Source organism: Patella vulgata, chromosome 2 (genome assembly GCF_932274485.2).
Source record: "Patella vulgata chromosome 2, xgPatVulg1.2, whole genome shotgun sequence".
In the NCBI taxonomy this organism is placed as follows: Eukaryota; Metazoa; Mollusca; class Gastropoda; family Patellidae; genus Patella; species Patella vulgata.
The window spans coordinates 73870752-73898144 of record NC_065880.2 but is presented as its reverse complement, the minus strand read 5'-3'; the positions used below and the strand labels follow the sequence as shown (position 1 = coordinate 73898144).

Genomic DNA, 27393 nt, shown 5'->3' with positions numbered 1-27393 from the left:
CATACACCTAAAGCAGTCGACAAGGGTTGTCGCATATTTTTCTTTTGTACTAGGTAAAGGGAGAATTCAAAAGACACTCATATCAATTTCATATGAAACCAGGTCCATAAATTGCTAAAATTCAATTGGTTTCTTTATTTCAGAATTTAATAATGCTCATACATTTAATAATGTACATGCTTTTTAGCAAGAGATTGCCACATGTTGCTAATCTGTGGTAGAAAGCACTTTAACCAAGCCGATACAAAAGTACATTTTACTGGAATGGTTCAATACATGTACCATACAAAAAACACATGTAGTAGTATTGTTTAAAGTAGCTAAGTCTGTAACTCAATATTATCCAAAATCTTCGACATTGAAAACACAAATTTTTTTGCAATTTAAATCAGAATTGGTGTTGTGGTCTTACCTGGAAAAGATGGGCTTCTGATATCCAATATTTAAGACAAAATAAACATTTTACCATTGGTACACAAGGTGCTCAAAGAATGAGGCTAGACATATTCCACAAGTCATGTCAAACGGTGATGCCATATTCTTATTTGGAGAGCATGTGCAATATATAGTATCGGTGTTGACTGGAATAACCAGACGCTAGAAACTGTCTTTCGGTTGAGACTTCTGGCGTATTTCGCCGAACATAACTGATGACAATTCACAGTAAAACGGAAACGATTGAATGTAAAACAGTTTATATAAATTCATATTACATTATTATATGTGTTGCGACCCATTTGTGCCAATTTCTAGGCCCAAAATATTAGCGATTTAGCTCCTTTAAACTTTGAGAAATACGGTCAAGGCTTTATGGACAATTTTATGTCAATAAAATCAATGGAAATAATTAAATCTCATACGGTGATGTGGTTATCAACTGGGACATAGGACATGTGCAGACTCTGTGATTGGTGAGAGCAGTAAAAACTACAACTGAGCTAAAGAAATAAAATGAAATGGGATTTAACGTCCTGTTGTTCTGAGCCGACTCGGATCATGAGAACAGGCTGAGCTACGTCGGCAAAAATGTGCCGTAACAAATTGAAGATGATGTATGTAAATTTTGCCCCTACCCCCCCCCCACATACCCACCTTATTTTTATTGTCCCTGTATATTGCTCCTTGTAAAAACATAATTCAGATATCACTGATCATGACCACAAAATTAGTTAAAGACTGTATTTTTCGTCAGCTGGAAGATATCTCTTGAAGTCTGCTTTATTGAGAGGATCTATAGATGCTAGGAGGACCAGGAAAAAAGTAGTGAGTGAGGGATCCTCAGAATCCAAGAAAAAACGATGCTGTGTTATAATAGTGTTTAATCATATAACGTTTCTGTCTCAATTGCATATAATTATTGGTCTCAATTGCATATAAGTTTGGGTCTCAATTGACCTACAAAATTGAAGAATATAATTCGAGAAGTTATACGCCTTTATAAAATACAGAAAACAAAACTCAAACCAATGACATCTTAACATTGCCCTAAAATCAATAAGATTGTGAATTGCTTGAACAAGTTTTCTAAATTGAATTGCACATCACTTTAATTCAAGTATAAATCTATCTTCCTCTCCAAATCTTTCTTCATTATGAGATCAGACATGTACATGTACTTCATACATCTAATGTGGCAAGCATATTAGCTTTCATCTGTATTTAATTTCTGATGTATTTTTTCAAGAAAAAGAAATTATCCATTGACTTTCCCTATTAATATGTACATGTATTGGTGGCTAATGTTTAAATAAATTGTGTAATGACAGCAGAATAAGGGGTTTCTTATTCAGGATTCATTCCCGGAAATGATTTATTGGGCAGTTACTTAAATTTCCAATTTTAATGAAAGTAGAGACACTAAATCATACTAGAAAATACTTGATTCCATGAAAACCACCAATGGGATGTGCACCCAATCATACTAGAAAAATACTTGGGTGTGCTGAAGACAAAAATGTTAGGGTATCCCTAAAAGACAGCATGTCTCCTTAAATAACGTAAGGAGAGCTTCTTATGTGTTGATCTGAGCATTGAGAAAGAGAGAGAGTGAGAAATGAGTTTAACGTCCACTCACAAACTAGGTCATTTCGGGACTAACATATGGTTTAGTTTGATTTCAATAATTCGCTTGCGCATAGGGGTCTTTAGCAGTGGGAGGAAACCGGAGGACCCGGAGAAAACCCACGCGGTTGGACAGGTGACCCCACTCCTTGTCAAGTACAACCGGCGATTCGAAACCACGCCAGTTGACTCAATGACAGGCTTTATGATACAGCGTGCACGTGCTAACCATTCGGCCATCCAACCCCCCGAGCATTGAGAAAATTTAATGTTCAGTAGACTCTGTGACTAATCGACAGAAAAAAAAGTTGGCAGCAGATAATCCAAGAATTTACTTAGGCTTCTATATTTATGGTAAATGGACAACACCTAATGACAATCAAGTCACATGACAATGCTGATAAAAGTCATATTTCTAGCAGTGTTTCGTTTGATTAGACCTAATCCCACTCAAACACTGCCATACTCAGCGCAAATTTCTGTCCCAAATTATGACTGCTTAACAGTCCGATCAACAACCAGTACATTACTATGTAACAAAATCAATCGGGATTAACCAGAGCTCTAAATATGTTACCATAAAGTGTCTGGTGACAAACATGGCTACATTACGTCAGAACGCACAAAATGTATTACACTCAATTAACCAAGGCATAACAGAATATAGCAGATAAACGAGGCTATCCGAAATAGCCACAATGTAAACATTGGGTAATCACTGTGCACATGGAAACTTTTTATCATCTCTTGACCACATAGCAGATCAAAGAGAAGGGTGGTCATGTTACATATTGTGTTTCAACAAACTGGATAGAAATACATTTGCTTTTTGATAAAATAAATAATTCATGGATTTTCTTTACAAAAATGGATAAATATTATCGAATATTTAAAGGTAGGCAGTAATAATTGGTGCAAATAGACACATTTATAGAATTTAAATCAGAGATTTGAGTCAAAGAATTTTCGTCCCAATAGCGAGTTTCAAGCATCCAACGGGTAAACATTTTCTTAAAATCAGCACTAACAAACACTGGGATTTTTTTCTTAATGACATCACCCCCGTTAAGTCATGAAAATTCCCTTTATTGTAAATGGGATCTCGTTTTTCATCCCATCCAAACAACTAGACCCTGCCCTCTGTTCTTGATAAAAAAAATAAATCTATTATAGTATTTACCTGCTGGTGTGGCTCCAAATATTCTCAGAACAGGCACTTTCTTGACTTCTGTCCCACGGAATTCCGATCGAGTGACATCCAGACCCGGTATAGGTGTAGCTAGGTAGTGGTCTGTTGTCACTATTCTTACAGAGAACATCGCCGATTGTTATTCACCAAATATATTCATCATAATTAACAGAGACATCTGAAATATAATAAATACTGGTACCGGTACATTACACAGTACGATTGTTCGGTTGTACATGTACATAGCATAGTGAAATTGTTGGTTGATACATTACACAGTACAATTGTTGAGTTGTACATTACAGAGTACAGTGCTAGGACTAACTAGGAAAAAGAGCTAAATTTTGGATGTTTGGGTTTGGTCCGATTCACTGATTTTAATTGCTTGGTATGCTGATCTAAACAACATGTGGGTTTTGATTAGCAATGTTGCCCTGATATAAATTACGTAAACGTTGACAACTATAATACGGCAGTTGGGACTATCAAATGACAACATTTTAATTTTTAAAATAAAAAGCTCATTTTATATAGTCTTTGATATCATTTCTGGGAAATCAGTTGTTTAGTCTTCCAAAAACCAAGTTTTATCATGCTGAGCTATTTTTGTACACCCACATTTTCAAGTGGACGTGTATTGAGTCGCCCCTGTCAGTCCACAATTTATTTGTGGACATGCGGCTCCTTTCGATATTGGCATTTTATCCAATTTTAAAAGCTGTTCAAACATATCACCATTTCGCCCTAATACCAAGGTTGTGGACAATGTAGAGGTCACAATTTTTTTTATCCGATTTTGATTAAACTTAAAATATATGTCTATATTCCACGGAATTTGGTTTCTTTCCATATTCGAACATATCGGTCCGTAACCTCCTGGATTATGGACCCTGGTTCTACCAAAAATTTTGTTGGTTTTTTTTGCTTTTGGACCCTCTAGAAATCACAGGTTTATATCTGATTTTAAAAACCGTTTAAATATATCACCGTTACACCCCGAGTTTGAATTTTGTGATAACTGGATTAAAGGTTGTGGTCCCTCTAGCGATTTATATCCAATTTTGAAAAAAACCTAATATATGTTTATGTACCAAAGATCTTGGTTTGATGTTCAATGCATATCGGACCTAACCTCTAGTCTTGTGACCTCCTATTGTACAAGAAATCACTTTTTTTTAGCTTGTCCGGTTATATGTTCATATCCTAAAGTTCTGAGTTCCTGTCGATACTTCAGACTGTGTCTGCCTGGATTATGACACCTGATTGTACGAAAAACACATTTTTTATCTTGTTCTGTGTCCATCTCTTGCATAGTCGCCCTTTTCAAATATATTTTATATTGAAATTCACACTCACACTGTATATCAAAGTAGCTAAGTCTTTAACTCAATATTATCCACCGTCTTCCGGCATTGAAAACACAAATTATTTGTCAATTTAAATGGACATTGATGTTGTGATTTTACTGGAAAAAGATAGGCCTATGCTTATGATATCCAAATTGTAAGACAAAATAAACATTTTACCATTGGTACACGAATGCCTTTCAGCGCCATTTGTAACAAGGGACTCAAAGGATATTGAACCCTTTCTATGAAAATAAATATATAATTGGCAAGAGTTATACAATCATAATGTGCTCAACAACCCTTGTTTTACTTATGAATATTAATCTCCCCAGGAAAAAGTTCCAAAATCATTTAATTGGTTAACATCAAATTGGTCAATGTCAAAGTATATGAGTAAAACAGTGTAAGATATTTTATACCCTGGCTTAGACAAGGTGCTGTAGATATTACATCTAATTAATAAATAGATAGAACTCAATGACTATTGAATACCGCTCGGGTTATTCAATGGTTCAAGAGAGTGTATCCCTGCGCAAGTATTCCACGAGCGATAGCGAGTTGAATGCGGCAGGGATACACTCGAGTTCTGTTTTTATTCTATAACTACATGCAAATCTCAAAATACACTGTACTATCTAAATTATCATAAAAAAATCATTACCACTAACGTTAAAATTCATCATAGGTTCCGCCCTTTTTTCTTTCTTTTTTACAAAAATTGTGGTTGCCTAGTTGTGACGTCATTACAGTTTGACGTAGTTCTGTAAGTGACGTCATTCTGGACAAAAGTAGTACAACTATAGGTTATTCAATGGCCATTGAATACAACTATAGGTTATTCAATGGCCGTATTCAATGATATTTGCTTGTATTTGCATCTAGTTATAGAATAAGCTTATTTATTATTATTACATTATGTAATATTTGAATCAAAATTTTTTTTATTCGATGTATATTAAATTGTTATTAAATTTGTTTATTTCTATGTTTAATTTGATTAGTTTTTCTTATTCTCTTAGAACCTGATTCCAAGCTTTTACATTCTAAATATAGAGCAGTGTAATATGACACTTATACAATACATCATCTGAATAGATAATAATTGGGCGACAGTTTATTGTCTTTGAGAGGTTGATGACAGGATTCTCTTCAACAAATCTTTGAGGTCACATTCCCAAACTTGAAGAGATCTGGCGGATTTCTAGTTAGTCCTAACATGGAGTACAATTTTTGGGTTATACATTTGTTGTTGGGTTGTTGTACATTACAGAGTACAATTGTTGGGTTGTATATTACACAGTACAACTGAAACTAAACACAGTACTTTGTTGGATTGTGTATGGGCAGCAATTGGAGGAGACAATGGACGTTGAAATTAATGGGGTGGAGCTGGACGTGTCTTGGTTTAAGTGATGTAAAAATCCTCATTTTGACATCCTTATTAAAACCTGTATCTGAAAATCAGTCCTTTTCTCATCAGTAATTCAGTGTTCTAATTTTTAGAAAATGTCATCATCTGTTATTTGAGAACAAGGTCTACATGTATATAATATCCAGTGAAAGTTGTAGACTTGTGGCATTTTAAATCACAGAATTTGACCATAACAACACAAATGTCCATAGCAACCATTGCTAGACTATCATTGAAATATAATTTAAGCATTATCTTTCAAATACATGTACAATCAATAATTTGTTTCTTTTTTGTTTGTTTTAAAGGTGTGTACATTTATGTTTCAATATACCAATGGCTGAATTTCATAGTGGATGTCATACATACATTATACAAGCAGGATTTCATGTAGATTTGTTGAAATAAAGCTTTCATGCATAGAATTTTAGCCACTGTAAAGACAATTTAGTGCCAAGAAAATATTCATTCGCGGCAAGTCATGGCAGTCACATCATTAAATTAAGAGGACAGTTAAGACACATTCGATACCACTTTCCAATCAAAAAAAATCCAAGAAATCTCTATTTTGTCTACAATGAACATAATATGTAATGTTTCAATCTGTGTTTAAAAGTGTAAGCTGTGGTCTTCTCCACTTTTAATTATTAATTATGTATTGTTTAAAGAAATAGAAATGGGGTTTAATGTCCACTCAACACAAACTAGGTCATTTTGGGACTAACATGGTTCAATTTGATTTACTTAATTCACTTGCGCATAGGGGTCTCTAGCAGTGGGATGAAACCGGAGAACTCGAGAAAACCCATGAGGTTGGACAAGCCACTCTATTCCTTGTCCCATACAACAGGGGAATCGATCCACAGCAGTTGACTCAATGACAGACCTTATGATACATGATACAGCACGCATGTGCTAACCATTTGGGTTTCCTCCCACTGCTAAAGACCCCTACACGCAAGCAAATTATAGAAATAAAATTGAACCGTGTTAGTCCCGAAATGACCTAGTTTGTGTCAAGTGGGTGTTAAACCCCATTTCTCTCTCTCTCTCAATCTCATCCATCCATGATCCAACACCTCCCTCCCCCTTTGTATTGTTTAAAAGCGTGAGCTGTAATATTGTTTACAAGTGTGAGCTGCTATTTTCTCAACATTTTAACATTAATTTTATTCAGCTTTTGTTTAAAAGTGTAAACATTTATTGTCAGTGCTCACTATCTACAGTTGATTATAATCTCACTTTACCTGTATCTACATGTGTGGTGTTAATCTTGATTTTTTTTTCTCACAATAAAGTACACACACAAGGTATTGTTTATGATTAGAAACTGTCTTTATATAGGTCTATTGAATGTATGAGTCTATTGTCTGCCGGTCTGTCTTTAGACATCTAAGTCTTTCCTGCTAACCAATATGTAAATTCAGATGTGTTTTACTTTATTAAGCCTCTTATAAATAAAATCTCAAGTGAATAGAACATCAATGAGAAATCTTTCTAACTGCGAAAAAGTCAAATTTTAGAGACAATCGAGTGTATAAAGGTCTTGCAACAGTTTGTGTTGAAAATAGTTTGCATTGTGTTAACCGCACACACGCTTCTTACCGTTACTGGCAGCACGGGATTGTACAGCGCAGTGGATGCTTACAGCTGTGGATTCACCCACTTAATATGACACATGTGTTAATTGCAATGTTTGTGTAGTTTGTGCCTTATTCGCAGGTTATTCTTATCGGTTATGTAGATGTTTATTGCAGTTCCCCACCACTTATAATATAAAGCTGTATGTATCAGAGTGTATATTTAATACCTGATATAAAACAGTACTTTATTGATTATCATACACTGTGCATTAGTTGTAGATAAATACAATATACTGTACATTATCATAGTGTCCTATTAGATGTAAAAATTGATACCCCCCATGCTCTGGGGGGTTGGATGGCCGAATGGTTAGTGTGTGCACCTTGTGTCTGTCATTGAGTCAACTGGCATGGTTTTGTTTCCCTGGTTGTACATGAAAAGGAATAGGGTCACCTGTCCAACCTCACAATAAGATCAGCAAAATCCTTTGGGTTGACAAATTAAAAGAATTTCATATAAAGTTCCACAGACAACAGCAGATACGAACTTTAATTCTAACACTACAGAATTATCTTTGGGTTTTTTTGTATCATCATATTTAACCCTTCCAAAAATACATGTATCTTCAAGAGGGATACGCTCCCTGAATCCACACCCTCTTAAAATTTAGTGCCTCCCTTGATAAATCATTGCACTACATGTATATTGTTGCATTACATTGATGCTGTTTTGTCTGTATATTACGGAATATGTCCTATGATAGTTGGCAAACATTCGAGCGGGAATATGCCCAATTGTACATCAAGATATGGTGAATCATATGGCTCCCAATAGCGCTACATAGATAAAAACATTGATCCGCAGATAAAGGTTAAATAGGCAATTTAATAAAATTTGATCAAATCAGATTTCAATTAAAGATAATTGAATTCAACCGCAACACATGTACAAGTATGTGGCCATTTTCACAGATGAATTGAAACAACGACAAAAAAGAGCAGCAAATTTCGGAGAAGCAGACAGTCACATCCCTCATAATAAAGCTGTATGCAGATTCTAATGAGCTACATATTTGTAATTTGATGTCTAAGTAATGAAATAAAATACACCATAAAGTGTGCTATTATATAATATGAAAGAATTTTTGCCTTGACAGTGACACGATAGCCTACTCTTTATTTCAAATTCCATGTTTTAAGGATTCTTTATGTGCATGCCAATGTGTAGGCTATACGGGACCTCTGGTTTTCATCCCATCTGATCGACAAAACATTATTATACTAACTGAGCCACCACGGCTCCTTGATGTCCAAGAGTTATCAACACAGAAGTAGCAGCATCACATGAGTTGAGAGCAGTCTCGGTGAATGGTGGATTTTCTTTTTTGGGGATAGGAAAGAGAGAGAGAGAAATGGGGTTTAACATCCACTTGACACAAACCAGGTCATTTCGAGACTAACATATGGTTTAATTTTATTTCAATAATTCTCTTGCACGTACATGTACATGTAGGGGTCTTTAGCAGTGGGAGGAAACCCAGAGGACTCGGAGGAAACCCAGAGGACCCGGAGAAAAACCAACGAGGTTGGACAGGTGACCCTACTCCTTGTCACGTACAACCGTGGAATCGAAACCATGCCAGTTGACTCAATAACAGACCTTATGATACATTCCGCCATCCATCCCCCGGGGATGGAAAAGAATAAACGGTACAAAAGACAATTAAACAATCTACAGATTATTGACCAGGGCACGACCGGTACATAATAGACATTAATAATCAATTTTCATGTTGATTGTACTAGAATTAGAGAAACCTTGCCCCCAAGAAGACGATCAAAAACAGCAGCACTTGCGACCCAGATATTGGGCCAAAAGTTATACATACTGTATACCAGTATTTAAAGATAGGTTCCCGCGTACAAACTGGGTGATTTAATGGTTTATATGGACTAAAAAGATATTCAAACTAATTAATTTGTCATAACTTTGCTTCAAATTCTTCTCAAACATTGTAATTGCGAAAAAATGTCCTGCTATAAAAATTTGATCAAACCAGGTCATGTTTACGTCACGTGACTTACCTCTCTTGGAAGTCAGAGGAGAATTCATTGCATACATAAGACGATGGTGTCTTTAATCGCTTACTATTTATTACAAATATCGAATCCTAATCAAATTCTCAGACTATCCACTACCCGTGTCTTTTTCCGTCATTTATATCTTAGAAAGTGTTGTACGTCTAACTCTTCATAACGTTTATCAACTTGTACATCAAGCGCTCAATGTTAGGGTGTGACCTTTGACATCACGCGTCCAGAAATTCCTAATCGTCGGGCTGTTGATTAGGGGAACCCTTACATTTTTGTCTTGTATACGCTTCATGAGTGTTTTTCGGGATATCCAGTTTTTTTCTAGTAAGATTGGATATCTCTACTTTCCATATATACCAAAATTACCATACTTTTATTGGAAATAACCACCCAATAAATACTTTTCTGGGAACCCATCTTTAAATGTAACCATTGGCTTCTTTAATTACATTATAGTGTAGTTTGAATAAAAATGTACATGATGTAAAATTTGATTACTTTTTTTAGGAAAAAACAAACTTCTTTTTCTGTTTGGTTTCTTTTTAAAAATAATAATTTATTGGCCACAAACACATCCCCAAAAAAAGGTTTGAATGTCTGAACAGATCAGCCAATTATGCTCAAGGAAAAACTGCTCAAGATACATGTACATGTATATTTAAGTATTAACAGGCACTTCTGTACCTGAGAAGTTACAGTACATACAGTAGGCCTACTTATACATGTATCAATTATCAATTGCATATGCAGTAGGCCTACTGTCAATGTCATTTAAATAAAAGTCAATTTGGGAGCCAGTATGGCCCAGTGAAAAAGGTGTTAGTAGATTACTATGGTAACCAGTTTGATGGAATTTCCAGCATAGTTTCCTCTTGTCAATGGTGCAGGACGTACAACCAAGGACAATTTTAAGCTAGGTCTGTGTCTACTCATGACAGTTGGAAAACGAAATAAGAGCAGGCTGCAGGCAGCGCTGCTGTCTGCACAAAATTTTTCTCATACCACACCACATGGCGTATGCTCGTCTTTAATAGCCCAGGTGGAGCACAAAATATGTTAAACAACATTTAATTTTATTTTGTTCACCATCTAAAATAATCTGTTTCTTAACCTACTTTATGTGAGTTATAAGTCGACAGATTTTGGTACTGTATTTGGCTAAGATTATCAGATGCATTAGATATGACCATATAGGCCTACTAGCAGACATCTTATTCAACTAAAATAAAAGTTAAGGACCTAGATATATAGTATGTAGATTTAGAGATTTAATCTGTCTTAAGTCTTTAAAAATAATTAGGCCTATATATTTACAATTAATATATTAATTATTTGCCTACTTACTTGTAACCTCTATAATACTGTATGTCTACAGGACAATTAATCTATTTATTAAATGATATATTCTGGATCACATCTCATATCGTCAATGTCATGGCATTTTCTTCAAGACTATATTAAGAAACCTAAGCCTTTTCCTTTGAAGTGTCTTGACTTGCAATTGAAAGACTAAAGAGGTACTAGACAGCAGAATAAAATGACCAGGTCTTGTTTTGCAGAAATTGACCTAGAAATGGCCCAAAATACACACGTTTAGCACAAATAAACCATGATAAAATAAAAGCCAGACTTACCTCGGATCCACATGTACAAGTCAATAAAAAAACAGATGTGGTAAATGACATGAAAATACCAAATAATTGTCAATAGCAATCTGTTACAATTTCACTCTGGAAGCAGGTCAATTAACACCATCTACCGGTAAATACACGTACAAAGGGCGAGTAAAACAAGAGTTGCCTCCCATCAGTCATTAGCAGGATTCAGACAGGTAATCTCTCCTCATGATTCAGATCTTAAATTTGTTGGACTACAATAACCTTATTTAGAACATAAGAACCATAAAGTGCCAAGCAAGTCACAATCATCTGGCATAATATTGGAACGGAGGTCAAAGCAACATATGCTGTGGAGTAATTTTCGTAGATGGTTTCCCAACGATCATTAAAACAAGAAAAACATTATTAGTAATATTAGTCCCTTAAACATCTTCGACGAATTAACCTGTAAATATTTCATATTCTTGGAATTTTTATCTCCTTGTTTCAAGAATTAATATTTACAGATTCCAAACGCACAAAGAACAAGAAAAAAACAAGAGAGATAAAACATTGAAAAATAATATAATAAGTTCCTAATGGCGTTTGGTGATCAAATCGCGTATGAGTGGACTTGTCGTGGGGTGAGTGCAGTTACGTTACAAGAACACGAAACTGAACCCATGGAATCCCATGATTTTTGCATTTTTGTTTTCACACAAATTGCCTTAGGGGGGTAAAATATGAAAATTACGCAAATGTCACTTTTATTTGGAAAAAATCTTTGGAAAAATAAACAATCCCACTGTGACGTATTGGCACTGTGACGTTATACCAAGAATAATAGTTTGACGTCTTAATCATAGTTATGGTCAACTCCAGCGGTTAAGTCAGTAAAGTTTCTCGGATTGAAATCTATTTAACCTCTAAAATATAACAGTTATTGGTAGATTTTTACCTCTACAATATAACAGTTATTAGCAAATTAATATATACCAGGTAAGCACATTCTTATTTCTTAATCTTTACTTTCCAAGAAAGGGTAACATTAGAATTTTGAGGGTATGAAATGTAGAATAAAATGAATCTATTTATTTATTTATTTATTTAAAATTACTCACTTACTTATTTGTTCCATAACTAACATACTGTAACTTATCTTTGTCTATATCATATGTTATTTGAAATTGTACATATATTATACACACTACCTAGAAGGAAGCAAATTAATATACGCCTACTTGACTTCTTTCAGCTGTAGAATATTTTCGAAATAAATACTGTTTAAATCAAAATGAAATTAAATGGGGTTTACCGTCCTGATGTTCTTCACTAACCGGGTTAATGAGCATGTGCATTATGTATACGATTACGATTGAAATTTTGTCTGGAGAGTTTCAAGGGTTCTTTTACCTGCATACGTATACACAGGGCTGAACCCTCCCAGACACCTCATCCTACACCACGCTGGAAAAATCCCGATACCATGGAAGGGCATACACCATTCAGTGTGCCCTGATGGAAATATTGCCTGACAGGTGGCTAACGACCTACTCTTATTTCGAATCCATGCTGTCAGCGGTTCTTTTGCGTGCATGTCAACGTTTACACAGCGCCTCAGTTTGTCGTCCCATCCGAAGGACTAGACACTAATAGGGAAAAACTAACACCTTACTTTTTGAGCTACAGTGGTTCCCTATATAGAATAGAACACATATCTGTACTCGTAAATCTAATATGTCTAGACTGTCTTGTAAGATTAATTATGATAATTATTTCATTTTATTTCAGCAATTAAATTCAGATTTATGAATAAAATGGAAGTGCCTGCCGGTAAGTGTTTTATCTATCCTGTATACTTTAAGATTATAATTTAGGCTGTCTTTAACAAGGTAAATTATAGTTAAAGACCGTATCACAAGTTCCTTTATCTTAAATGAGTTGAAATGAAATGGGGTTTAGCGTCCTACTTTTCAGCACCGACTGGTATAAAGAAGACGGACATGTGCACTACAGTGTGCTTATACGAGGGGTATTTTGCGGAGATATGTCCAACTGTCAAGGTTTTTTTTACGTGCACCCCAACGTGTACACGGGACCTCGGTATTTCGCCCCATCCAAACGATTATAAACACCGTGCCTTGATCCTTGCACAACTTTCTCGGCCACCACCAGCATGGAACACGGGAATTCCAGGTTAGCGAGTCAAAGTCTCCCCCATTAAGACACCGCGGCACCTCCTTAATTTTAAAACCTGTTGGTCCAAAAAATGAATATAATAATTATAATGGTAACTAATGAACTTGGGACCTTATTCTAGAAAGAGTGGGAGTTGGGTGGCCGAATGGTTAACTAGTGTGCGTTGCATCATAAGGTCTATTGAGCCAAGTGGCGTGGTTTCGATTCAACGCTTGTACGTGACAAGGAGTAGGGTCGCCTGTCCTATCTGGTGGGTTTTCTCCGGAGACCTAGTTTGTGACAAGTGGACGTTAAACACCATTCCCCTCTCTCTCTCTCCCTCCCCCTCTCTCGCTCTCTCTCTCTCCCTCTCTCGAATGAGTAGACTTTTCATTGGCTGAGTACTAAGATCGTTCTAAATATTTTAACTTCGGCCAACGTAAAGGAGGGAATCGGTCATATTACAATAATTATTCTATGTCCAGTTTTGTTGGAATTTGTTGTGCTTTTTTCCTCTTTTTACTATTATTCTTAAGGGGCTGGGAAAAATGAAATTCCGACGATTATTTGTGTTCCTTGTTTCAGATATTCCGATAATAGAGACGTCACCTGCCATAAACACGTGTTCTGTAAGTAAAGAGAAGGATATAAACACAAAACTTACATCTGTACAGCCAGTAGCTAGTGTTGATGGTGTGGATAAACAGGACATGGAAATATTGTCTAATCACGATAAAGCGAAAGAAGCTGATAACCTGGACATGGAAATATTGTCTAGTCAAGATAAACCGAAAGTAGCGAATAATGAAGATCAAGATAATTATCGAGATCAAGATAAACTCAAGTATACCCTTGTTAATAGCCAGAGTCATGTAAGAAATGGCGAATATACAACACAGTATGACCAAGATGCGGCTAAGCATGGTCAAGATGAGGCTAAGCATGATCAAGATGTAGCAAAGCATGGTCAAGATGAGGATAAGCATAGTCAAGATGGGGCTATACATGGTCAAGATGAGACTAAACATGCCCAAGATGTGACTAAGTATGGTCACGATAAGGCTAAGCATGGTCACGATAAGGCTAAGCATGGACAAGATAAGGCTAAGCATGTTCAAGATAAGGCTAAGCTTGGTCAAGATGTGCCTAAACATTGCCAAGATGGAGCGGAAAGTTGTCATAGTGGTAGTAGTTATACACCAATTAGTACAGCATCATCACATAAACATACTGATGATAGTAAGTCGATGTCAAGTCATTCATCAGATGATTTCCCACGATCACCACGCATTATCAGATTTAATCAAGACGTTATGGGGGCTAGATATGAAGATTTGGCACAAAGTACTTTACCTTTAAAAGATTATTCAGGTGGTAAGTTTAACTAACAATAGTTTATTCTTGATTTGACCGAGAAAGTTCCTTGCGATTTTTCGGGGTAGTTTCCCATTGTCAGTGGTGCAGGAAGAAAACCCAATGCAAAACATACAGTGAACCCGTATACAGGGGTATTTGATACACTAGCAATATTCATACATGCATACTTAAAGGAAACCGCGGTGACTCGGTGATTAAAGCACTGGCTTGCTAACCAGGAGGTCTTGGTTCCGGGGCCCACAAGATATTCAGCTATATTACTCACAATATTATTAAAACTCACCCCTTGCCAGAAATACAGTAGCTTCAACAAAACATTTTTGGGACCAGTGTTTATGTATCACAGAGGTATTGAATCTTGAATAATGAATGATAACATTGTGTTTTGTTTTATTTTATAGATAATTTACGAGTATTCTGGAGAAAAAGATTCAGTGAAAGAGTCGCGGACACATGGGCAAGTTTTAAAGGACTTTTTACATGCTGTGTGAGAACTAAAAGGGCAAAGAAATCAGCAGATTGGAATTGTTGTGGAATAACCACTTCAGTATCAACAAGTAGGCCAGTCGGCCATGAAACAGAAATATCAGCGCGCGTCAGCACAGCGACCATTTAATAAAATGTCAGCACTGCGGTTGGCATATTAAAGTATATCAAAACGGTGGTGATGTCAACGAATAATAGAGAATAATAGCACCGTTGTCGTGGTAACGAACATTAGCACTGCGGCTATTTGATAAACTGTCAGTACTGCGGTTGCCATATTAAAGAATACCAGTGGTGATATCAAAGACAGTAGATGTTAGAGAATATCAGCACCGTTGTCATGGTAACGAACATTAGCACTGCTACCATTTGATAAACTGTGAGAACTGCGGATGCCATATTAAAGAATACTAAAACGGTGGTGATATCAAAGACTATAATAACACAGTAGATGTTAGAGACTATTAGCACCGTTGTCATGGTAAAAAAGAAATATATTAGCACTGCGGTCATGTTAAAAAAAAATATTAGCACTGCGGTCATGTTAAAAAAATATCAGCGCGGGGGTCATGTTAGATAATTTCAGCACCGTTGTCATGGTAAAGAATATCAGCACCGTTTTCATGGTAAAGAATATTAGCACTGTGCTAGAGAATATCGGAACCGTTGTCGTGGTAAAGAATAACACGGCGGGCATGTTTAAGAATATCAGCAGTGCGGGGAACTTATTGTTTAAGACTACCAACACTTCCGTCATATTAAGGATGCCAGGAGGACCGTCGTGAAAACACATGTTGCGTCGATAAGTAAAGTGTGCCACATGGACTGGCATGGTCGTAACAAGTAAGCACAAAATAACAGATGAGTGTGATGAAAATTTGATGGGCTATACATTTCTAAAGATTTATTTTTTTTATAATAAACAAATAAACTCATTACTTTATTCTGTTTTCATTGTAACTTGTTGGCTTCTTATTAAGCGTAGAGAGCCGCCGCGGCTCAGTGTGTAAGATGTTGGTTCGCTAAACTGGTTTTGGCCGAGGTCCTGGCCAGGACAGCTGTCTAGTCGTTCGGATGGGACGAAAAACCGAGGCCCCGTGTACACATTGGCGTGCACGTAAAAGATCCTTTGGCAGTTGGAATTCGATATACGAGTAGACCGTAGCGCCGCTGTCCGGGCAAAATTTCCTTCCTATATCAGTGAGTAAGATGTTGATTCGCTAAACTGGTTTTGGCCGAGAAAGTTCATCGGAATTTTCCGGCGTGGTTTCCCCCTTGTCAGTGGTGAGGGACGGAGGTCCTCAAAAGGAAAGCTGTCTAGTCGTTCGGGTTGGACGAAAAACTGAGGCCCCGTGTACACATTGGCGTGCACGTAAAAGATCCTTTGGCAGTTTGAATTCGATATAAGAGTAGACCGTTGCGCCGATGTCCGGGCAAAATTCCCCTCATAGCACACTCTATGGCATAGCCCAGTCGTAGCAGAACAGTAGAACGATATACCCCATTTCATTTCATTTCTGGTTTCCTTCCACTGTTAACGAACCGTACCAAAACAAAATAGAACCATATGTTAGTCCCATATGACTCATAGTGGACGTCCCCCCCCCCTTTCAATCTCTCTCTACCTCTCCCTCCCTCTCTCCGTGGTATACTTCAATCCACCCTGTTCCGCGGGTTATTCGTTTGGATGCACGTGTTGAAACTTTGCGACGGCCCCTTAAACTGCTGTGTCAAAATACCAGTGAATCTAATACTGGTTGTTTGCCTAACAAACAATGTTATAAGCTCTTCAAAAGTACGCAATAAAGTTGTAACAGAATTTACAAGGCATTCGTCAAATGCACAGTGGTAGTGATTCGGCTATTATGTTTTACGCCGATCGTCTCTTGAATCTTCCCTTCTTCTCTGACATAATTACACGAATCTTTTTATTCGTCGTGACATTTAATTTTTACAAATGCAGCACAATAAACAGAACAAATTAAATTAAATGCAGATAGATTTTTATTCTAAGATCAAAATGAAAATAGCTTTCAGAAAGAAGAAAGGTTGAGTGATAGGGAGGATTGGGGATGGGTATGGCGGCTTCGGGGAGGCGGGTAAGTAGAACAAGCATGGTCGTTTTATATGCACCAGGTACCAAACATGGCGCCAGAACAGCATGATGAGAGGCGCTTGAGCCCAGTTCCTGTTCAGAAATGTGGATTGTTGATAAAGTGGCAATGTAATATGGTAGCTAGGATTAAAAAAAAGTTTATGGTAATAATTTATTGTCGTTACAATAATCAAAGATTAATGTGAATCTGGGTTTTTAACTTGCGGTGTAGAACTTTTGAACGGGAGATGTAGATTCGAACTTTTGAAAGTGTGGTGTAGAACTTTTGAAAGTGCGGTGTAGAACTTTTAAAAGTTGCGTGTAGAACTTTGTTGACTAATAATGACGACTTTCTCCTCCTCTTAGCTCGAAATTAATACATGAATCACCAGTTGATATTCCACGTTTCCCTATTCTCCAATAATCAAATCTATGTCCACGTTTTCCACCATGGTATTTCACTAAAAGAAAATGCGACCATACAAATTAAAATTGTTATATTTCTTTTCTCTTTTGGAGGTTGGGTAGGGGTATTTTTGTATGTTTTGATTTATATTTTGAAGGTTCTTTGCACGTGATTACATTAGAAGTTCTGAGAGATATATCGGGAATAGGGTGGCCCGAGACATTATTCACCAATATAGCAAATCTCCTAAAACAAATGAACTACAAGCTGGAACTGTAGATACAAGTTATACTAATCACTAAACTGCAAGCCAGGGCCCTGTTTCACGAAAATGTAACAAAAGATAAAATCCAAATTTTAGTAGATACTTAAATTTGATTGGCTAAGCACTAAAATCAATCTAATATTGTCCAATCAAATCAGATACAAGTTATACTAATCACTAAACTGCAAGCCAGGGCCCTGTTTCACGAAAATGTAACAAAAGATAAAATCCAAATTTTAGTAGATACTTAAATTTGATTGGCTAAGCACTAAAATCAATCTAATATTGTCCAATCAAATTACTAAAATTTGGATTTTATCTTAGTTAAAATTTCGTGAAACAGGCCCCAGAACTGTAGATACCAGTTATACCAATACCACAGATTTCTTAAAATCATTGAAGTATTGAACTACAAGCTGGAACTGTAAGTACAAATTATACCAATACCACAGATCTTTTAGAACTACTGAACTACAAGCTGTAGATACAAGTTATACCAATACCACAGATCTATTAAAATCACTGAACTAAAAGCCAGGATTGTAAGTCCTTTACTCGGTCTCTGATAGTGTGTTAGATCCTCGGCCCCACCCCCTTAGCCGAGATTCAGGAGGTCTCATGAATACCCCACACCCCTGACAGGGCATGAATATATCCTTAATCTTTCCCAAAATATGACTGAACCACCAGCCAGTATGTAAGAACTGCCATGTCCTTCAATGTATATAAATGAAATAATAACTTACTTCTTTTGTTTTCGCACATTTCACCAAAATATGGATGGCAACAATAACAATCGAATCCGTCAAATTCGTCGACACAGATTCCCCCGTTTATACATGGGTTAGGTTCACATTCATTAATTTCTAAAAATAAAAATAACACAAATCTGACAGAAATATAATTACAAATTCCCATTCGTTGGCCATTAGAATATGAATTTTTGACTTGGATCCAAAATAAAATGATCGATTTCTTTCAATTTCATCTTGATTTGTTCTGGAGGATGATAATTTTTCTTCGTTAAAAATTGCACGATTTTGTGTTACACATCGGTACATTGAGACAGAAATAAAACTGAAATTAATAAACAAACTGACTTCCCAAATAAAACTTTAATCGTAGCCTATAGAGCTTGCCCATCACTAATAGGATTAACATATCAAATAATCCTATTCTAATACTTTATTTCCGATTTAAATTGAAGAGATTCGACTGATTTAAGCTCCAGAAACAACTGTCCCGAAGATGACATGACAAAGTTCACGTCTTTGAAAGAACAGGTTCATCGGGATTTCCATTTGTCAGTGTAGCAGGATGGGAGGCCTGCCTAGGACAGCTTCTAGTCGTTCGTATGAGACGAAAAACCGAGATCCCGTGTACAAATTGGCGTCAACGTAAAAGATCACTTGTCAGTTAGAATTCGATACAAGAGTAGGTCGTGGCGTCGCTATCCGGGCCAATTTTACCTCATAACACACTATGGCGTATGCCTGTCTTCATTAGCCCAGTCGGGGCAGAACAGTAGGGCGTTAAACCCCATTTCATTTAATTTCATTTCACTTCTAAAAGAACAGAACTGTTCAGGTTTTAATCTGTAAACGAGGACTTTAAACCCAATTTCATCTGATTACATTACATACCAACATCACATGATTTACCTGTCCAACCAGGTGGACAAGTACAACTGAAGTCATTAACTCGATCACAACATATTCCATTATTATCACATGGTGAACTACTACAATCATCTATGTCTACAACATAATAACATAAAATAATTCAATATATTTTACACAAAAGCATATGTTACAATTACATTCACAGATTTGATATTTGTTGTTTATTTATTGCAATGTCTGTCAAGGCTGTCTTGTCCGCAGGTTTATCCAATCTTTTTTATCTTGCGTGTAGTTCGGTTCTCCTACACTTATTATACAATAATTCAATGTACATGTCTGCTTTTTTTTTTGTTACTTTGTATATTTCCTTTCTGGTATAGTTGTATCGTTGTAAACGCGTCATATATAAATGGCAATCTGTTTTACAGAACTAATGCGACATCCGTCTTTTATCTCTGTCCAAGATGACGGACCTTTAAAAGGTCAGACTGCTATAGTCCTACGGGTGACGTCACATCATATTGTTTACCAACAAAGCAAGATGCGGTATCTCACATCTTTTTGGTTGAAAAACCGGTCGATTAAGTTTAAAAACACAATATTAAGAATCCTTAATCAATTATAAAAGGTGTTCAGTACAACAGGAAAATAATCCAAATGTTTCAAATGCAAACAAACAGATAAAAACGTCAAATATGAACAGGTACGGGCAGAATTATATCGTTTTACCCATTTTACGCCTCCGCGTACTATTTTCTGTACCTATTTACGCTAAATATGGAATATTTTTTTATCCAGATATACTTCAAACACCTTTATTTATTTTTCTAATACTTAAAAAAAATGTTTCAGAATTTAATTTGTCGAAAGAAAAAAGTTAATATTTTGTAGTCATTAAGTCGCATCGATGTCATCCTTATCAGTGATTGTAGCGGCCAAGCGAATATTCACTGCGGATCAGTGTGATATAGAGGCTGCCCCAGCTGGATTCTGACGTTATATAAATTATTTTTTTAAAATCAATATTATATCATTTTACACAACAAAATTATGTCACAACAGCTATTCTTGCGTCCGTCCTCTTGTTTCTAGATCATTAATGACGGAGAGTACCGCGCGTCCTCCTGTTCCTAGATCAATAATGACGGAGAGAGAGAGAGAACTCAACACAAACTAGGTCATTTCGGGACTCACATATAGTTCAATTTTATTTCAATAATTTTCTTACGCGTAGGGGTCTTTAGTAGTGGGAGGAAACTGGGGGACCCGGAGAAAACCCACGAGGTTGCACAGGCGATCCTAACAATTGTCACGTACAACCGGGGAATCAAAACCACGCCACACACGCTAACCATTCGGACCCCCAATAATGACGGAAATCATTGATCAAGACCACCGACGTCGACAACTTTTAGACTGTGTGAAATATGCTTGAGTCGATTTGTAGCATATTTGAACGACGGTATAATTCTGCCAGTGGTTGAGCAATATGATCATAGCATTGAAAAACGCATTGAAATCTAGTGATTTTTACACTAAAAAGTTTTATAATTTTAGATACCTAATAATCAGAACTAAAATCACGAACTTCAAATTTAGTGAAAAAGTGAAAATAAAAATTATGTAAGATGAATGCTTACTTTCTCCACATGTTATTCCTGTAAAGCCTGGAGCACACTGACAAACAAACGTACCCTGTTCATCCAAACAAGTGGCACCATTAGAACATAAATCTGGGTAGCATTCATTGATATCTGAAAAAAAAGGAGAAAACAAGTACAATAGTACTATATGGACCAACCAGGAACCGAGTATATCTGTGCGCAATTGTCCAAGGAACAGGCATACCCAGTGTCATGTTAATACTACTTGAATTGGCGGAGCCTTAGGCTTTTTTTCGAAGAGGGGTCGCCCCCAAAAAGACGCGATTCTACTTACACCACCTCAGTTGTCTGAACTGTAACAGGACTATGCCAGAACTAAATTCCGCGTCACTTGATTGCAGTTCTGTCAATTCCGGACGTTCCTGACTGACAATCTATCATCCCTCTAGTTACAGAATAATGGTAAGGATTATTTGTTTCAATCTGTGTTTGACGAGTTCACATAACTATATATATATATACTTACTTGTTTGGCAAAGGGTACCTGTTAAACCTGCGGCACAGACACAGATAAATCCAGGTCCACCAATAGTGTTAACACATTCAGAATTACCCTGACATGGCGAGCTTGAACAATCATCAGTTTCTGGAAGAGCGCAAGAAAAATATTACATTATGTACATATATATTCCTGGGGGTCTCGGTTTCGCTCCGATTGTTGGCCCCGAAAGTTCCCCTTTAGATTTTTCTGCGTTGTTTCCCCTTGTTAGTGATGAATGGACCAGCGTCTAGTCGTTCGGATGGAATGATAAACCAAGGTCCCACGCACACTTTGACGTTCACGTAAAATAAGAGGCGGCAGTGCCGTTGTCCGGTTGGAGTTTAACAGTAGGACGTGAAACTTCATTTCATGTCCATTTGAAATCTGACGAAGGTCCCAGTAGGCATACATACACGCTGAGCTTTTTAAAGAGAGAAACCTAACACCCCATTTGACGTCAAATTTTATTATGAATTAATTGACGCAAAGCATTAATTGTGATATCACATATGGCAGTACCATTATCTCGCGCTTTGAATGCCCATACCATCCCACCATCTGATGATAACGGATGAAGCACACGGCCATGACACTTTCTCATAAAAGTGTTGTTTTAAAAAAAAAATATGTAGCTGAGCGGGAGGTCCCTCCCTCTGGATCCACCCCTGGTGTACTGCCTGAAGACAATGATCACAGTAAATAATGGCAGTTGGACATTTGATATCAAGTTATTGATAATTTATGTTATGAACATACCACATTCACAGAAGTCTCCTTCAAAACCACTGGCACAATGACATGTTACTGAATTCACGCCGTCCACACATTGTCCACCATTTTTACAAATATGTGGCGTACAGTCTTCGATATCTGTAAAAATAACAAACTTTCAGTTTCGGAAAATTTCTGCAAATAACAAATTGTATTTATTTCAGTAAATTACCAACTTTAGTTTATTACAGAAAATAACAAACTATCCATATGAGACTTAGCATGGCTGTTCTTTGGACAATTGCGCATCGATAATTCGACTTCGATTATAGCTGCGATAACGTTCATTGGTCCATATAGTACACGGTTACTTGTTATTAGCAATATTTCATTAGTGATTCAGTCTGGATTGCTGCTGGGGGTTAGTTGGCCGAATTGTTAACGCGTCTGCGTTAAATCATAAGTTTTGTCATTGAGTTAAGTGGCGTGTTTTCGATTCCCCTCTAGAAGGTGACAAGGAGTAGGTCTCCTGTTCTACCTCATGGATTTTCTCCGGGTCCTACGCCCCCACCCCCCAAGCCAAAGACCCCTACCCGCAAGCGAATTATTGATATAAAATTGAACCATATGTTAGTCCCGAAATGGCCTAGAGTATGTCGAATGGACGTTAAAGCCCATTTCTCTCTCTCTCTCTCTCTCTCTCTCTCTCTCTCTCTCTCTCTCTGGACTTTCCTAAATGGTTTTCCCTTTTCAGTGGTGCGGTACGAGGGACCTGGCACTGAACATCGACTAGTTTTTCGTACGGTATGAAACACCGGCGCCCCATTTACAAGTGGGCGTACACGTAAATAAAACCCTTGATAATTGAAATTTGATCAAGAGAAGCCGGAAACGCCCATGTCCAGGCAAAATATCCCCCATAGCACAATGTATGACATATGTTTATCTTCATTAACCCAGTAGGGACGTTAAACCCCATTTCATTTCATTTCATATCTTACTTGTTTGACAGGTTGATCCAGTGTACCCTGGTGCACACTGACACACAGATTCTCCTAATAAATCTATACAGGTAGCACCATTCATACAGTTACCAGCTGGGTGTCCAACACACTCATTTATATCTAATAAAATTGACAAAACAATTGAACAACTATTTATAAATGAAATATCTCCCATCAAACAAGGCCGTCTTAACGCATGGACATACTGGGCAGATGCCCGGGTAGGCCCACCAGCATAGGAATTCCATGTTAATCTACGTATCTTATGACTTGCTGCCAATAAATAAATAAATACTATACTAAACTACAATAAAAAATATGTTTAATTTTAGCGTTCATTTACATTTTATTCCTGTAAGTGGTTGTGCAGGTATGGTCTCCATAAATTGTATAACAGAGCCTAAAAACGCTGGCCGCCATTTCGCTGAGGTATGGTCTCTATAAATTGTGTAGCTGAGCTGACCATCATTTGTGGGATTGTGAATCCCTAGAGAAAACTACAATATTGTGAAACTACAATAATGTGAATCTCTAATAGGAATTTCAGTCCAAAATCGTTCAGTATGTACGATGAATAGAATGAACTGATAATTTCGCAACATTCGCCATTCTTTGCACACGTGCTGGATGAAAGCTTTTAATGGACCTCTTTCTAATCGGTTTGAATCCAAGCCAGGAGATTTTTTACAGTTGATGTTCTGATTTGGTTTTCTTAATTAAGATAATTTTCATTAATCAATTTGGGTAAATATTAGCATTCATTAAGCCGTGAACAATTAAATGTTGTCCGAAAGGGGCGAACAACGGATTTAACATACCCGTAAAATGGACAGACTAATACTCGAATTACAATCGCAGAAGCTGAAAGTAACGTTGTCTAAATACGGAAATGATAAACTTAAGGCCGTAATAATTCCCCAGTGTTCCGTCAGTCCAGTAGAAGTCAATGTGGAGCTGGATATATAACTTTCCATTATTGGATGATCGGTGCCAATGTTAACATCAACATACTTGTTTATCGACTAGTTTCCCTTTTATCAAATCTGCAATATTAGCTGAGGCAGACACAGACGTGACCAGAATGTTGACAGCAGTTTAGCTCGGTTTGGGGTGGAGTGGGGCGTTTTGTACTTTACCGAGAAACGGAAACATGTCTGCCAGAAAGTGCCCCCCTCCCCCTTTGTTCACAAACGGAGGAATAACACGATTTGATGATACATGATAAAATATTGGGAAAGAAATAAAACCCCAAAAAGCCCCACAGAAATAAACTTTACCTGTTTCGCAGTTGGCACCTGTTCTCCCAACAGGACACACACACGTGGTACCAGGTCCATGTAGTGTATTAATACATTGAGCGTTGCTCTGACAAGGTGTGTCTATTCCACAGTCATCAGTTTCTGCAAATTTCATCATTAAACTAGTTCAAATATAGAATTATTTAGAAAATGTTTTAATTAAGGAACGTTTAAAGATGCACTTTGTAAGAGTTAAATCTGCCTATTACAGCATTGAGTCAACTGACATGGTTTCGAATCCCCGGTTGTACGTGACAAGGAGTAGGGTCGCCTGTCCAACCTTGTGGGTTTTCTCCGGGTCCTACGGTTTCCTCCCACTGCTAAAGACCCCTACGCGCAAGCGAATTATTGAAATAAAATTAAACCATATGTTAGTCCCGAAATGACCTAGTTTGTGTCGAGTGGACGTTAAACCCCATTTCTCTCTCTCTCTCGCCTATTACAGGATTTTATTTTGGAAAAGTAATAATTATGATGCAACGCACACGCGTTCACCATTCGGCCAACCAATGCCCCCCCCCCCCATTTCGGAGATGTTTAATCAAGTGATATTTTAATAAAGAGCCATTTTAAAAATGGTTAATCACGATATAATGTTTACAGAGAATTTTTCTTTTAATTACCTTCCCAAACCTTCGTCCTTTTCCACTGGCAATTTTTTTTTTATATAAACAATATTTTTATTCAGGATGTCTAAATGAGATTGGGGAACAAGCTTAGCCTATGTAAAATCCCTCACCCTCTCCCTCTCCCACTGGCAAGTTAAAACCACTCCGGAAATCCTTATGAACCTTCTCCGGAAAACACCAGTATCGAGTCCAATATTCCCTGGTTAGCGAGTCAGCGCCATACTCACTGAGCCACTACGGCCCCATCTTACAAAGAACATGATACTATACTTAACTAACTTACCACAGTCACAAATATCTCCGGTAAAACCATCTTCGCATGTACATGTAAAATCAAGGCCATGACCCGGAGTGCAATCTCCGCTATTCAGGCATGGGTTTGGATGACATGGATCAATAACTTGAAATAAATATAATTAGAATTCAAAAAGTCGGCTTTATTGTTTATACGGCTGAGTAACTGATTCTTTTTTATCAGATAACTGATGGGAAGGGCCGAGTAACTGATTCTATTTTATCAGATAACTGATGGGAACGGCTAAGTAACTGATTCTATTTTATCAGATAACTGATGGGAACGGCTGAGTAACTGACTCTATTTTATCAGATAACTGATGGGAAGGGCCGAGTAACTGACTCTATTTTATCAGATAACTGATGGGAAGGGCCGAGTAACTGATTCTATTTTATCAGATAACTGATGGGAACGGCTAAGTAACTGATTCTATTTTATCAGATGGGAACGGCTGAGTAACTGATTCTATTTTATCAGATAACTGATGGGAACGATCGACCCAGTAACACACTCTACGGCACGGTCAATATTCAACATTCTTGCCACTAAGGACTTGATCAGTCGAACTGTAGCACAGGTCCATTGCCAGGATTATAGCCCCCCCCCCCCCCATTTGTTTCCAAGTACAACCGTTAAGGGTTCTTTTATGTGCACATCCCATTTGATCAACTTAACACTGTTCCTTGCCAGCCCCTCCATCTTGCACCATTGCCAAGGCGAAGCCACAATGAAAAATCCCGGGAAAATTGCCGGATCTCTTGGTTAATGAGCCAACACGTCTCCCACTGGCTACAATCCCTCCAAGTTCCTATAAAAGTTCGAATCTTTAACTTACTTTAAGTCAATCACGCGTTCAAGCATTTATGTACTGTGGCATGTAAAAACTCACCTCAAATGACAAGGAGGGGGATCCCGTCCCATTGGAGCCGCTATACGGGCCTTTGATGAATTAGGGCTGCTGCCTTGAATAAAATACTTGGACCTACCTAGTAGGTAAATGATTCCCAGACCTGGCTAAAACCCGGCCTGCTACTGGGAGTTAGCAGAAGATGTACATGTATCTGTAACGTCGTGTATAATGTATACAGTATACTTACTTCCTGAACAGTCAGCCCCGGTAAAACCAGCATCACAATTGCAATAAAATCCGTTGATTACATTTATACAATGCCCATTGTGACCACACGGACTACTGTTACAGTTATCACTTACTGGAAGAGAAATATTTTTAAATGTTTATGATGAAATAGATTGGACAAAGACTGGATGACATAGACTGGGTTAAAGACTGAATGAAAGATGTTAACATTACATGTAGTTTTTTTCATCTTAAAGTAATATTTTAACAGAGGTGGGTGGAAAAATTTCGGATTATGGGCATTGCTGATTTTGCGCTAAAAGGCAGTCCATCTACTACATGTATTATAAAGAAAAATAGTCATCTTCTTCTTGGTCTGGGGCTTTACATCCACTGCCACCCTGGGTGATATCACAGACAAGTGTTTAAGGAGCCCTGTGGGGAAAGCCTGTTGAGAATAAGAGGCTCGTCTATAAATAGACTAATGGAAGAGCAAGTGGGAAATATTTCGCTCCATTT

At 37.2% G+C, this 27393-nt stretch overlaps 1 protein-coding gene across 1 annotated transcript; it reads right to left on the bottom strand.

The window, feature by feature from the left end:
* Nucleotides 1-17391: 17391 nt before the first annotated feature.
* LOC126812362 (fibropellin-1) lies at nucleotides 17392-27124 on the bottom strand. The gene is made up of 11 exons (XM_056098373.1): nucleotides 27109-27124; nucleotides 26894-27007; nucleotides 25785-25901; nucleotides 24852-24974; nucleotides 23572-23694; nucleotides 22616-22729; nucleotides 21845-21964; nucleotides 21355-21468; nucleotides 19736-19849; nucleotides 18839-18958; nucleotides 17392-17882 (listed from the first exon to the last, which is right to left on the bottom strand). The coding sequence occupies exons 1-11, from the start codon at nucleotides 27122-27124 to the stop codon at nucleotides 17758-17760; spliced, it is 1200 nt and encodes a 399-aa protein (XP_055954348.1). The 3' UTR covers nucleotides 17392-17757.
* Nucleotides 27125-27393: the final 269 nt, after the last annotated feature.